The sequence below is a fragment of the Aspergillus saccharolyticus genome (assembly GCF_003184585.1).
Source record: "Aspergillus saccharolyticus JOP 1030-1 unplaced genomic scaffold BP01scaffold_12, whole genome shotgun sequence".
In the NCBI taxonomy this organism is placed as follows: domain Eukaryota; kingdom Fungi; phylum Ascomycota; class Eurotiomycetes; order Eurotiales; family Aspergillaceae; genus Aspergillus; species Aspergillus saccharolyticus.
This window is the reverse complement of record NW_020290622.1, coordinates 376,532-390,468: the sequence shown is the minus strand read 5'-3', so window position 1 is coordinate 390,468 and position 13,937 is coordinate 376,532. Positions and strand designations below refer to the sequence as shown.

The following is a 13,937-nucleotide window of genomic DNA, read 5'->3' as shown; positions in this document are numbered from 1 at the left end:
AAAAGATGGCTCAAATTTGTCCGCTTGAATCAAGTCATTGATAAAAACGTCCGATGTCTCCGTCAATCGAAGCTTTTAATGGAATTTCTCAAACAAAGGCGACGGCGTGATGGAGCGGACCATTGCTTGTAAAAAAGCGCGACGAGGAAAAACTTTCCAGGCGATACAGGCAAAGGGAAGGCCGCTTCATCGTTTAGCACTGCTACTCATTCGTAAGTGAGGAACCTTGCCAGCGTAGAGGTTGGGTAAGTGCTCGGACTAGTCTTACAGCTTCTGCGGAAACGAATTAGCATATTGGAAGATTGCGTGGAAACCAGAGCATAGCCACTGCGCACTGCGCAAGGACAATAGTCAGTAAGGAGATTACTTATATCGAAGTTCAACTTGAGATGAATTTCTGAGAGAGTGCTACAGCCCATCTGAGATCCGCGACAGGCTATGAGTCGCTGAAACGGCGGAGCGTACCAAATCTCATGTGAGTGATGGCCGTCGCTTTGTGAGCGCTGCCAAGCAGCATAGTATGTATAGATTATTGGGGACTAGAAATATTATTCATTTTCTAGGTCTGTCACATCCTATCTCTCCCCATGGATATAGGGTATTGTTCCCTGAGCAAGCTGCGTCACTTGTCTTCCAGCATAGAAATCCAGAGAATGAATAGGCATCCTTGACAGTCGCTATACCCAGCCGTCTGACATCTTTCACTAAATTGCTTTGTTCATATCAGAATTAAGGTTTATATCATGAACGCCCTTGTTTTCAGTCCCGATTCTCAGGGAGGTTTCATCAAGTACTTTGTCACTCGGTCGAGAGTTCACTTGTGTTTGTTATGGATATAAGTAGGAGGTGGAAAGTAGACCTTCTATGATCATCACCAAGATATTACCCGCGAAGTATCGCTCTAACTTCGGAGCCAACCCCGTCGCTATGACATCTGACCAAGAAACCACCTCAAATCCCTGGGTCGAGTATGATCGCCAGACCACCATTGTCCGGTGTGATTGGGGCCCCTGCGGAGAGCCCCGTGGCCGCAGCGACCTTACGTCGATTATGGCGAAGAACTTTCAGACTCGGTCTAATTCTGAGCCTTACGACCCCTATGGAACCTCCAGGCGATGGGTGGATATTCTGTCCTGTGCGCTGAGCCAACCCATTACCCTCTCCCACCCCGATCCAGCCGACCCCAACAAGACCCTACAATCACTAGGCTTGAGCATTATCTCGCGCTACTACACTAAGCCCAATCCGCAGCAGGCAGAGGCAGCAGGTGAGCAAGTCCACAGGCTTCAGCCCGTCCTCACCCCCCAAAATGCACAGCTCGTCATTGTGGACGTTGTTCGGCCCGAGGACGCGAGAGTAGAAATTGAAAACACCCAATATGTTGACGGGTCTGTACTGACTGCCCCTCATGCTCGCGCTTCTCCTCTCTTCCGGATCTTCTGTGTCCCTTGGGATTCTTCATCACAAATGAATTCTCCAATCATGACGCAGGAGGCCAGCGAGTTTCACCAGAAATTTCCCACCTCCGCTGGGGGCAAGGACCTGCATGTCATCCGCAACGGATGTGTCATAGCCAGGAATCATGCCCTGGGATTTTTTGTTGTTGACGCGGGTGAAATGAGAGCCGACGAATACCTTCGCTTGACTAGTACCTTGCGCAACGCAAGGCGCGATCGGATCTGGATGGTGAGATTCTTGCAAAGAACCCTTCACCACGCCCTCTGGGACGCCCTCGTGGACCATCAGGCCCGGTACGCCTGATGATGTATCTTATTTCTCTTTGAAGGCTGCTGACGGGAAGCGTTGACTGGAAAAGTATTCTCTTCTTGAATCAACAAGATTTCAAAACACCTTTTTGCCCTAGTATTCCGCCTCTAGCTCGATTCCCCGAGTCCACTGTCTTCCCACGTCTCTGTATCACAAGCTATTAGACTTTGTATATCTGAAGATTTAACGTAAATCAGTGAACAGCTTCCACATGGCTCATCTTGTCGGACCCTTCGCTTTTGGTTGTTCAACCTTGTCACTACTCAGTCAATTGCTGATTGACATTTTGGAGAAGCGCATCAAGGATTGGGTAGCTGCCGTACGCCGGCGGCCTTTGCAACCACCTCCACAACTTGACGGGACATCCTTCTCGGAGAAGATTGAAAGAAAGAACTGCGACAGGACTGCCGGGAATAGAAGATTCGATGAAGAGTTGGGAAACAAAAGGTAGCAACTACAGCATATTTACAGGCGGATGAGATGTCTTTGGCTCTAACAGCCGATTACTGCTATATACCACTGATACCCACTTCCCCGACAGCAAGACCCGAAGTATTAACTACCTTCATATGTCAGCCCATCATTATCCGAAGAGAAGTGTCATTAATTCTATTCTTGCTTGCTGCCATTGAAGCTGCAAAATTACCCCCGCCTAATTTGGCGCATCGCCGTTCTCTATGCTCTCTGTAGGTCCTGAATACAGAACACGTTCTATGGCCTCTAGCTTTCCACATGACTTAATCCAACCTGTAATGTTGAAAAATATAGCACCGAAGAAGCCAACACATATCGAAGTTAAAACCCAACATATGGCTATAAGCACTTCCAATGCAATTGTGGCACAGACAAGCATCGAGCATAAACCTCCCAGACTACCTCAAACTACGAACCTCATCCACAAAGCCCCCAGCGAGGAAAGCCCGAGCGACCGCGCACGCCACCGCAGCAACAGCATAGAACACGCCCCCACATACAATCTGATCCCAATAATCACCTCGGATCCGCTGTTGTATCTGCCGGAATCGGCGGTATCAGCACAAACTGGTGTAGGCGACTGAGCTGACTTACCCGCTTGCGCTCAGCAGAATATAAGAAGAAGCCATATGCCTCGTACGTCCAGCCAATGCTAGACTTAGAATAACTTGCTAGAAGATGGTTAGTAGGGTACACAGACTATCGAGGAGGCGCATTGATGGGCCCGCGATGGGCCCACGCGCGCATGCCCCAAGCACAACCGACCAGCTCTGGATCTTCCCCTCCAGTTATTCTTCTACCGATGCCTCCGCTCCGCACCCTCAGATGCAGCCTGTAGTGGCGACTCTTTGACAGTTTGTTTAGGCACATGAGATCAGTTGGTTTGAGGTAGGGCCGAATGCGGGTTCTGAAGGCGCAGGGCCAGAGTTCACCGTTTTAGGTTGGAGGTTAAGGGTTTGTAAAACGCCTGGTGCGTCATACAGCCATAAAGCTCCATTCTTTTAGTAAAAGACGGCATCGAGTAGGCCGTGCATAGCGGCGCGATGATTTTTGTCATTTGTGTCGATGGAAAACCTTCGCGGCGAAGTGGTTTTGACGAACCTCGGCGAAATCGGTCCATGATGGGCTAGTCGGGGAGGGCGCCTATTTTGGCTGAAGATATCCAGGCTGTCGACGTGACGACGATGTGAAATAATAAAGTTAATTGAAGGATAAAAAGGGGTTGTTTCCAGGATTTTGTGAGCTCAAAGAGAGTTGTTCCTGTTGTTGTTGTTGTTGTTGTTGTTGTTGTCAACCGGCCTGAAACTTGAGGCTGGGCTGCGAGGACTGTGGTTGTTGTCAAACTGGGCTTAGAATGGAGATCTCCCCACATGCGAGCATTCTCTGTACTTTCTAGTCAATAGGTAGATATCCGACCGCTTGAGCTTTCACGTTACCATTTGTTGGTGCTGCGGCGTGGACTCTGGTCAAATCGAGTGGCTGTCATTGTGCAAACGCTGGACACAGCCACTCTGGCGCTAAAGTGAGGCCAAAATGATCCCAGTCGATGTGAGTCCTCCTGGCGCAGTGAAATCACAAACGAAGAGAGGGAGGCGTTATATCATCTTTCCTCTCCCTCCTTTATTCATTTCTTATTTTCACTCTCCTCACTCTCACTTCTCTGAAGGGTTACACTCTCTCCATCCTTTCTCATCAAACATCATCCTTCGATCACACCGATCATCATAGCTTCTGAGCTTACTTGACAACTCCTCCTTATAGTGAATTAACTCTGCTCTGAAGCTTTCTCCAACAAGAGACTTCATGGCTTTTCGAACCATCAAGTGTCCTACAGAAATGACACAGAAGGTCACTCCAGGCTACGCAAAACTGGCCGATCCAGCTCTACTGGACAAGATTGACAGTCTGTTTGCCTGCAATGTGGGCGAGTACATTGACCTTCCCCAGCTGGTCGTTGTGGGAGATCAGTCCAGCGGCAAAAGCTCGGTTCTCGAAGGCCTCACTCGGCTGCCCTTCCCCCGCGACAGTGGATTGTGCACGCGCTTTGCAAGCCAGCTCATCTTCCGTCGCGACAAGAGCCTCACGATTAGAAAGATCCACGCGTCTATCATCCCTGCGTCGGAATCAGATGCTACCCGGGCAGGGGAGCTGAAGGCCTGGGATGCTGATTTCGAGGGAGACCTGAGCGCGGCCGCTTTTGCGGACACCATGAAAAAGGTATGCAGACCATCTGACACTCCTGCTACAAAGCACCGGGTGAAGCAAGTGTGGACCGGAAGTGGCCGTCGTTGGTAGCAGAGTTCGTTGCCTTGACACTTCCATCCACAAATGTTATTGCCAGCTACGAGAACAAAACTAGGACCAATCTGCTGACCAAAGCTTAGGTGCACGCCTTGATGGGGGTGTCCACTGACGAAGAGCCTGGCCGACCGACCTTTTCCAACGATGTCTTTCGATTGGAAATCTGTGGCCCGGAAGAGGATCATCTGAGTGTCATCGATGTGCCTGGCATCTTCAGGTCGGCCACTTCTAGTCGCATCGCCAAAGCAGATATTCCGCTGGTCAGGAACATGGTGCTGGGATACATGAGGAACCCACGATCTATCATGTTGACGGTCGTTGCGGCTAACGTCGACGTGGCAAACCAAGAGATCATTGAGATGGCGCGAGAGTTAGATCCTGACGGCGAACGGACGCTCGGCGTCTTGACCAAGCCTGATCTGGTTGATGAGGGCGCGGAGCAAAAGATCGTTGATATTGTCGCGGGGCATAACCTTCCCTTGAAGCACGGGTGGATTCTGGTTCGAAATCTGTCGCAACTGGAATTGGAGGAAGGAAAAGTTGACAGAGACATTGCTGAAGCTGAGTATGGTAAGAAAAAGTTCTGGAACACAGTTGCAGCTGACAGATATGGCATCGGTTCCTTGAAAGCACGCTTGCAGGAGACTGTTACTGAAAATGCTAGAAAAGCTTTTCCACTTGTGAGTGGTACCGCCCACGAATTTATCAAGCCATGCTAACCAAATTTTCAGGTGCGAGCTGAGATCAACAAGAAACTTAGTGTAGCCAAAGCAAGCCTCCTGGGATTGGGTGATGAAAGAGAGTCTACAAGCCAGCAGTTCAAGTACTTACTAGATGCGGTGACCAAGTTCGGTGACATGACAACCCAGGCTCTGAGCACAAATTACGGTGCCAATGAAGAGTTTGAGAAGCACCCAGGCCTGCGCCTCGCAACCATAATTGTCAATCGCGACGATGCTTTTTCCCAGTCAATGGAGAAGTGGGGACACAAGTACAGTTTTCAAGTGGATACTATCAATGTCAACAGTGTGCTGCCTGCTGCCCCGGATGAATATTACCCTGCCACCCAGTCTACCCGACTGACAGAGGATATTCTTGAACTCGATGACATTATTACAAACTGTGAGGAGGTGGACGAGCCGCTGCCCTACGGGATCTACCAGTGGCTAAAGGAAGAATACCACAAGTCACGCGGGTTTGATTTGAATACCTTCCAGAGCTCGTTGCTGGCCAATGTGTTCCGAAGCCAGACCATGAAATGGGAGAGTATTGCCATCGGCTATCTTAGCGACATCATTGCCAGCGTTCATACTTTTATCCTTCGCGGCCTAGAGCTATGCATCAGTGACAAACGCGTCTTTCTCAACCTGGTGCCCTACATCATGGATGATATAACGGGGAAATACAGAGATGCGATCGAGCAAGTGCGGCTCCTTCTTCATATCGAGCGTCGCGGCACATTGAAGACCCTAAACCACTACTTCAATGACAATCTCCAGAAGATGTAAGTCGACTCTCATCATCTCCTACATCGTGCTATGCGCTAAAAAGTAGACACGCTGACAATATTGTGTAGACGTCAAGAGCGATGGGAAGCGTACCTTCAAACACAGATGAATAAATATGGCGTAGTGGAAACAAAGAAGCTGAGTTACCAGCAGAATATGAGCAACGAAAGCCACACTGTGCAGGATCTCCATGATATCCTCAAGGCCTACTACCGAGTGGCAATGAAACGGTTCGTCGATAACGTCAGCATGCAGGCGGCAGATTATCATCTGGTCCACGGGCCAAAGACCCCGATGAAGGTTCTTTCTCCCTCATTCGTGCACAGTTTCTCCCCGGAGCAATTGCAGGAGATTGCGGGGGAGGATCCGTCGGTCGGCAGAAGACGTGCTCACTTGAAGAAGCAGATCCGGGAGTTGGAGGAGGGGAAGAAGCTTCTTGTCTAGGTGGGAGTGCATTCTATGCTTTGTATGCTGCACATGACTTGCGTGCACTGGGTGTATCTTGTTTCAACTGGGACTAGAATCGATGATTGTCTTGATGGTAGTACGTAGAATGAAGGAGTTCCCCCTGCAATGGAGCTGGACTTGGCTACATATTTGTCGTGGCACGACGGGTTTAGTTCTGGAAAGTGACTTAACCGCTGGAAACCGATCAGACTATGCCTTGAGAATGGATACTTACCAGAATACTCGTACAACTCCTTTTCTTTATGCAAGACCCTAGGTTCAATCAAAAGTGTAATCTAGTTTAAATTTGCTCTCGGAAATGGTGAAGACCGACCTGCCAATGCGAGTGGAGGCAGTGGGGGGGGAACAGCTTGGCTGTCAGCTTCGAGCGGCCCGCAATCGCGAAGGGAGGATCCATCCTTGGCTCGACGATAAGCACTGAAGCATTAGACTAGACTTCCGCGGTACACAAATGCTTCCACCCCTAGCTCCGCCTTGGCACCTCCTCATTCCGAGTCATTTAGTTACATAAATATGCCATCCCCCGTCCTCCGCTCCCAAACAATCTCACCCAACTGGCCTTACTGCACAAACCAAAATGGCATACACAACACAAGCCGAGTTCGACGAGGTAAGCTCCCTCTCCCTCTTCCTCCCCATTCCCTGTTCCCCCTCGTAATCCCCACAAACCGAGAAAACCCCTCCCCCTTACTAAAAAAAAAAAGGCCCTCACCACCGTTCGCGCCACTTTCGCCAGTGGGCGCACCAAATCCAAATCCTGGCGACGCCAACAACTCAAACGCCTCTGGTGGATGCTTGAAGACCATCGCCCAGCCATCCTGGCCGCCTTACGGGCGGACCTACACAAATCCACCGAAGAAAGCACACTCGTCGAGATCGGGATCATGCAAACGGACATCCTGTACACGCTGAAGAAGCTGGACGAGTGGACGGCGGACGAGAAGCCCACGCGCCTCGACCCGATCAACTTGCTCGGGGGTACTGTCGTGCGGACGGAGCCTCTCGGCGTGACGCTGATTATCGGGGCGTGGAACTGTCCCGTGCAGTTGGCGCTGCAGCCGCTGATCGGGGCGATTGCGGCGGGATGTGCGGCGATTGTGAAGCCAAGTGATGTGGCGGTCGCAGCGCAAGATGTGCTCACGAAAATTATTCCAGAGTATCTGGATGGGGATGCGATCCGGTGTGTGACGGCGGGTCCCAAGGAGATGGAGTATATTTTGCAGCAGCGGTTTGATCATATTTTCTACACCGGGTCGGCGAAGGTCGCGAAGATTGTGCATGCGGCGGCGGCGAAGCATTTGACGCCCGTGGTATTGGAGTTGGGCGGGCAGGGCCCGGCGATTGTTTGTGAAGGGGTTGAGGTTGAGAAGGTCGCGAAGAGGATTGCGGGGACCAAGTTTTTTCTGGCGGGACAGGTATGTCTGGTCTCTCCCCCCTCTATTTTCACTTGATGGATCAGGTTTGGTGGGTTCCGGCGAGGGGAGGAGGTGGTGTTGTGTCTACGGAATGACTCCCACAACGGAAATTACTCTATAGATTTGGAAAAGACAGGGCTAATGATTCATGAAGGTCTGCATTAGCGTCAACCACATCCTTGTGCACCCCTCCATCCGCGACGCGCTCGTCACCTCTCTGATCCACTGGTTCGATACGTTCAACGGCGGCCGCGATGTCATCCCTGAATACTCCTGCCACATCGTCAACGAGCGCAACTTCGACCGCCTAGAATCCCTACTGGCCCGCACATCCGGCACTGTGGTCTACGGCGGCGTCCGTGACCGCTCTACGCGCTACTTCGGCCCGACCATTGTCGTCGGCGTTCAGCCGGACGACGTCCTTCTCACCGAGGAGATCTTCGGTCCTATTCTTCCAGTGATAGACGCGGACCTTGACGCCGCCCTTGCCTTCACTACCTCCCTCGAGCATCCGCTCGCGCTGTATGCGTTTACCAACGCCCAAGCGGAGAAAGACCGCATCCTCCAGGAGACGACATCCGGGGGCGTGACGTTCAATGATTGTCTGCTGCACGCTTTGGCCAGGGATACGCCCTTTGGTGGTGTCGGGCAGGCGGGCATGGGCTCCTACCATGGTAAGTATGGTATTCAGGCGTTTTCGTATCGGCGGACCGTGACGAACGCCATGCCGGCGATTATGGAGGGCGCGCTCGAGGCGCGATACCCGCCGTATACGATCGAGAAGATGAACAAGATGGCGCCTCATGTGATGGCGCCGTTCGACCGCGAGGGCAATGAGAAGATGTCGGTGGGGAAAGTGATTGGGGCAGTCGGGGCGGTGGCCGCTCTCGGTGCGTCGGTGTGGTTCGCGAGGGATAGGATTCCAGGATATGTAAGGGGGTGGATGCGGTAGGTTCTTGGTGTCTTTATGTAAGTCTGCTTTGTTAAGTTAATTAGTTAGGTGTAGCAATTGTTTCAGTTCTAGTGTCTACCGTGTGCCAGTGAAGTCTAGATGTACACTTGTAGTCTACTGCACAGCAGGCGAGGGACCATGAAGAGAAGGCTAGATTCACTGAGGCTTTGGACTAGATACTATCCCCGTTTCCAATTTCTCGCGTAGAAGACTGATGACATGAGCTCGTCTTAGCTTCACCTCTTAGAGGTTACTAGACTCCAACACCACGATGAGGTGCGAGCTCTGCGTTGGAGGCCCGTCTCCTGTCCAGGCAACTTTCCGCAGAAAGTTTTGCATTCTTGCTGCAGTCGTCATCTGCCGGCGAGCAGATGACACAGCAGAAGAGGTGCCTACAACGATCATCCTTTCGGAGTCGGTGTAGTCGGGAGAAGGCAACGTCCAGGGAACTTTCCGCAGAAAGCTTTGCAACCTTCTGCAGTCATCATCTGCCGGCGAGCAGATGACACAACAGCAGGTGTACATACACCGACCATCCTTTCGGAGTCGATGTAGCCGGGAGAAGTCAAAACTCTCATGGCCACCCCTTCGAGGGTGCACATAACCTCGAGCATGTGGCTTCGGGTCCTCAGCCTCAATCACACGGCGAGACCGAATCAACAGATATACCTTCCATGCGAAAGTTCTTTTCTTCTTTGCAGAAGCTTTTCCTTCCTTGCGGAAGTCAAATGCTCCTTGATGTTTCGGCATCACCGATTCGCAAGACACAGCTGGAAACTGAGTTTGCAATACGGTAAAGACCCACATCGTGAGAATTTTCTGAGCCACCTTCTCAAGTCATCCCGCACAACCCGCCAGTCACGCAGGCGCTTGTCGAAGGATGGGCTCTGGCACCTTACCCAGGATCATCTCACACGAGAGTTCATCCCACGAGGGAGTCCATCTCACACGAGAGTATTGGGCAGCATGCTGTGACTTTGTGTCAATTCTCGCAACGGTCTTCTGACCGTCGCACGTGAGAAGCGCACAGAGTCCCCCAGTGATGGTTCCAAGGACAGACAATGAGCACTCTTGAAACTGGGGCCTGACAAGCGTCATATAGCACAGCCACACAGGTGATGCTGTCGGATGTCAGGAAGCCCCCGGCAAGCCGCCTTCTGGATGAGTAGTGAAGGGGCGCCAGGAACAGGACAGGAGGAATAATAGAGGGAGTTGACTGGAACACAGGCTTGGGCGTAGAATGACGAATACAGCACCATCAAGACATTCAAGATGATAGAGTGGATGAGACACGGATGATAGGCAGGCCTACGATGAGGATGATGAAGGGATGATGAAGGGAGTAATGAAAACGATGATTAACATGATGACATGAAGGCAGGAAGCTGAGAATGATGAAAAGGACGAATAACACAATGGAAAAGACGATGAGAAAGACGTGAATGAATAGGACTACAAACTCAATAATGCAATTGATGAAAATGATGGAAAGGATGAAGTAAGTAGGAAACTGAGGATGATGAACAGGACTAAGGTAGGTGAAGAGATGAGGAATGAGGGAGGGAGATGAAGTGGGTGGAAGAAAGAAAGAAGAAGAAGAGAGGAAGAAGAGGGAAGGCAGGGAGGCAGCCCTGGGGGTCAGCTGACCGGGACCAGAGCACTCATTCAACCACTTCACTGAAACATAACCTCATGATGTCGCAAGTGTGCTAGTAAGTCAAGTCCCATATTTGACCATTCTGTGCACCTGTGCTCCGAAGACATGCAAGTTCAGATACAATGGTAATCTTCATACTTACCTGAGCTCGTCTTAGCTTCGCCATTGTATGGTTACTAGACTCCAGCACCACGATGAGGTGCGAGCTCGTTGCTGGAGGATGCGCAGATGAAGGTGCGCAAAGATGAGCGGACGATGCTTAGGAGGAGGAAGAGGTGCAAAAAGAAGAGGGGATATAAAAATAAAAGAAGCAGAACACAGCAGAGAAGTTGAAAGAAGAGAAGCAGAAAGTAGAACACGCAAACGCTCAGAAGCAGAAAACAGAGCGCTCAAACCTGAGAAACAGAAAGAAGACGCCGAGAAACAGAAAGTAGAACCCCAAACGCTCAGAAGCAGAACGCCCAAACGCTCAGAAGTAGAATGCCCAACCGCTCAGAAGTAGAACGCCCAAACGCTCAGAAGTAGAACGCCCAAACGCTCAAAGCAGAACGCCCAAACGCTGAGAAGCAGAAAGTAAAACACGTAAACGCTGAGAAGCAGAAAGTAAAACACGCAAACGCTTAGAAGCAGAACGCCCAAACGCTGAGAAATAGAAAAAAGAACGCCCAAACCGCTGAATGAAGAACGCCCAAACGCTCAGAAGCAGAACGCCCAAACGCTCAAAGCAGAACGCCCAAACGCTCGAAGCAGAACGCCCAAAGGCTCAAAGCAGAACGCCCGAAATGCTCAAAAGTCAGAAGAAGCAAGAAAAGCTAGACGCAGACTATTGAGGAGTATCTCACTATCAAAAGGTAGCTCACTATCGAAAAGTAGCTAAACTGTAGAGAATTAGCCTGTGAAGAAATAGCTAAACTGTAGATAGATAACTAACCTATCTGAAAGTAGTTAGCTGTTGAGCAGTAGCTGACCATAGAAAGGTAACTCACAAAGAGATATGATAATCAGCTCGACTGTAGAAAGATAGCTAACCTGCAGAAAAGTATCCAACTATCGAGAAGTAGCGAAGCTGTCGGAAGGTAGCTGACTATCGAAAGTAGCTGAACTGCAGAAAGAGAAGCTAACTATCTAGAAGTAGATGAACTGCAAAAGAGAGCTAAAACGAGAAAGAGTAGCTAAACTAACAAGAGTAGCTAAGCTGCAGAAAAGTAGCTGAACTGAGAAAGTAGTAGAAGAAAAGATAAGTAAGATACCTAAGATGACTGGAAGTAGATGAGAATAGAAGAATAGAAGACTAGCAAGCAAAGAAAGATGAGAAAAGCCAAAAAGAGATGGAAACAGTAAGAATAACGAGGATGAGCATAGGGAAAAGACGCAGAATAGCACGTACAGTAGAAGGAGAGATGGTTGTAGGAAAGATGGAGGAGCTCGAGGAACAGCAGGGGGGTAAGCAAACTGGTCCCGTGACAAATGACCGAAGAATTATCCCAGGATTGCCATTTTTTTGTGAAAATCCTTAACCATAACGAGCTTTTTTGCCTCATTTTGACGGCAGTATGACTGCGTTTCGGCGGACTTGGGTGGTGAGTTCCGTCTCAATAGGTCGATCTGACGACGCCGGGGGAAGGGACTTCCGTTGGCTTCGACACCTATGCTGTCACCCTCTACGTCTCAATTACGCGGGACGGATGACTCGACAATGATGCTTCATAAATGTTTGAGATGATGACAGTCTAACCAGAGGATATGTTGAACGAACTAGCGAGATAACCACTCATCGACCCTCCTCGAGAGCCGCACACACCTCGAATCCACGACTCGCGTCCACCAACTCGACAACCAAACCACCAGCACCCCCATCACCACAGCCGTCACTCCCCAACTCACCGCAAACACCCCTACCCCTTCAGCGAGCGCCTTCTCATCGGTGGCCGGATATTGACGCCCCGTCATGATCCACCACAACCCATTGCGCACGGGATCCCGCGCGACATGATAGACCGACTGATGCACCAGATACAGCGAGAAAGAGATGCGTCCAAGGAACTGCGGCATCGGCCTCTCCAGAGCCCTCTGCAACACCTCCACCCGATCAATGGCATACACCACCAACACCGACCCCACCGTCTTCCAGGATTTGCTCACGATAGCCCAGTCGTCGTCCCACCGGGGGGACTGCAGCGACCCCAGCCACTGGTACCCAGGTGTGAGCACACCGTCATCGCCGAGACAAAGCAGATGAAGCCCCAGGAAGAAGCAAATGCCCGTCATCAGCGTCCGGGCTCCTCGTTTCCACCCTCCAGTGGCAGGAGAGGTAGAATCTCCTTCCTTTCTACTCTCAACCCACCCTCCCTCCCCCAGAATCACCGCATCCCCTTGACTACTCCACCTCGGAGCCAGCTCCGCAACCGCCAGCCCTCCGAGAAAACCCACTCCATCCCAGATCCCATACCACAGAAAATACAGCGCCAGCAGCACCACCCCGGCGACGCGCATCTCCTGGCGCCAAAAGGCCATCCCCAAGATAACCACATACACCATCAGACTACCCCGGAACTCAATCGGCATCGTCCACAGCTGCCCGTTCAGTCCGGGATTATGGTGAAATTGTATGATATTCACGATATCCAGCAGATACCGGAGGAGATAGGTGAAGTGGAACACGGGAGCGATCCACGGCCGACGGCCCCAGACAACGTCGTCACCAAATGACCAGTGATACAGCCCGCAGAAGAACAGTAGCTGCGAGAGAATGGCGACCAGAAAGACAGGCAAATAAATTCGAAAGATGCGACGGGTGGTGGCGGAGGAGAGCCCGCGAAGGAGGGTTGGGTTCGTCACAGATGAGGATGCGGTCAGCGAGGAAGACGGCGCATCGCGCAGACGGAGCAGATTGATGCTCAAGGCGTAGCCGGAGATGACAAAAAAGAGCGCCACCATCGCGTGGGCGGAGAAGAGAAGGCGGATCGGGGGCAGTTGAATGAAATGGCGGTTGGCTTCGGCGGGGTCGGCCCAGTAGGAGTGGAAGGCAAAGTCAAAGACTCCGCCCATGAAGAAATGGTTGAAGGCGACGATGACGGCGGCCAGCCCGCGAAGACCGTCCAGCCAGGCAGTGCGAGGTTTGTTCATGGCGTGAGTTCAAGTCTTCACAACTGGGGAAAAATAGGGAGGGGCAGGGATTAAGACGGAGGAAAGAAAAAGGGATCCGTCACGGGATGCTGACTGGGATACGCAACGCGAATTAAGTGGATATTCTTAGCGTGTGTGTCTAATTCTTCAGGCTTTCACAAACTAGTTCGAACTTGTACAGCGCTATGATTATGCGGGTATATTTGATGCATGAATTGATATATACAACACTACCCAATCGGGTAATGCTCAGCAGGCACCACCTGCAA

The 13,937-nt window shown here is 51.1% G+C and overlaps 4 protein-coding genes across 4 annotated transcripts; 3 read left to right on the top strand and 1 right to left on the bottom strand.

Annotated features, from left to right (window-relative positions):
* Positions 1 to 927: 927 nt before the first annotated feature.
* Positions 928 to 1,761, top strand: BP01DRAFT_365236 (uncharacterized protein; the record flags this gene model as incomplete). Its single annotated transcript, XM_025576354.1, has 1 exon — positions 928 to 1,761. The coding sequence occupies one exon, from the start codon at positions 928 to 930 to the stop codon at positions 1,759 to 1,761; it is 834 nt and encodes a 277-aa protein (XP_025431939.1).
* Positions 1,762 to 3,892: 2,131 nt separating this feature from the next.
* On the top strand, positions 3,893 to 6,525 carry BP01DRAFT_356151 (dynamin family protein). Its single transcript, XM_025574874.1, has 4 exons — positions 3,893 to 4,458; positions 4,626 to 5,222; positions 5,274 to 6,046; positions 6,119 to 6,525. Exons 1-4 carry the CDS (start codon positions 4,045 to 4,047, stop codon positions 6,492 to 6,494), a joined length of 2,160 nt encoding a protein of 719 aa, XP_025431938.1. The 5' UTR covers positions 3,893 to 4,044; the 3' UTR covers positions 6,495 to 6,525.
* A 524-nt stretch (positions 6,526 to 7,049) lies between these two features.
* BP01DRAFT_339272 (aldehyde dehydrogenase) lies at positions 7,050 to 8,939 on the top strand. The gene is made up of 3 exons (XM_025573356.1): positions 7,050 to 7,128; positions 7,223 to 7,933; positions 8,088 to 8,939. Exons 1-3 carry the CDS (start codon positions 7,096 to 7,098, stop codon positions 8,883 to 8,885), a joined length of 1,542 nt encoding a protein of 513 aa, XP_025431937.1. The 5' UTR covers positions 7,050 to 7,095; the 3' UTR covers positions 8,886 to 8,939.
* Positions 8,940 to 12,203: 3,264 nt separating this feature from the next.
* On the bottom strand, positions 12,204 to 13,688 carry BP01DRAFT_415444 (acyltransferase family protein; the record flags this gene model as incomplete). The annotated part of the gene is made up of 2 exons (XM_025579140.1): positions 12,427 to 13,688; positions 12,204 to 12,272 (listed from the first exon to the last, which is right to left on the bottom strand). The coding sequence occupies exons 1-2, from the start codon at positions 13,666 to 13,668 to the stop codon at positions 12,204 to 12,206; spliced, it is 1,311 nt and encodes a 436-aa protein (XP_025431936.1). The 5' UTR covers positions 13,669 to 13,688.
* Between the last annotated feature and the right edge of the window lie 249 nt (positions 13,689 to 13,937).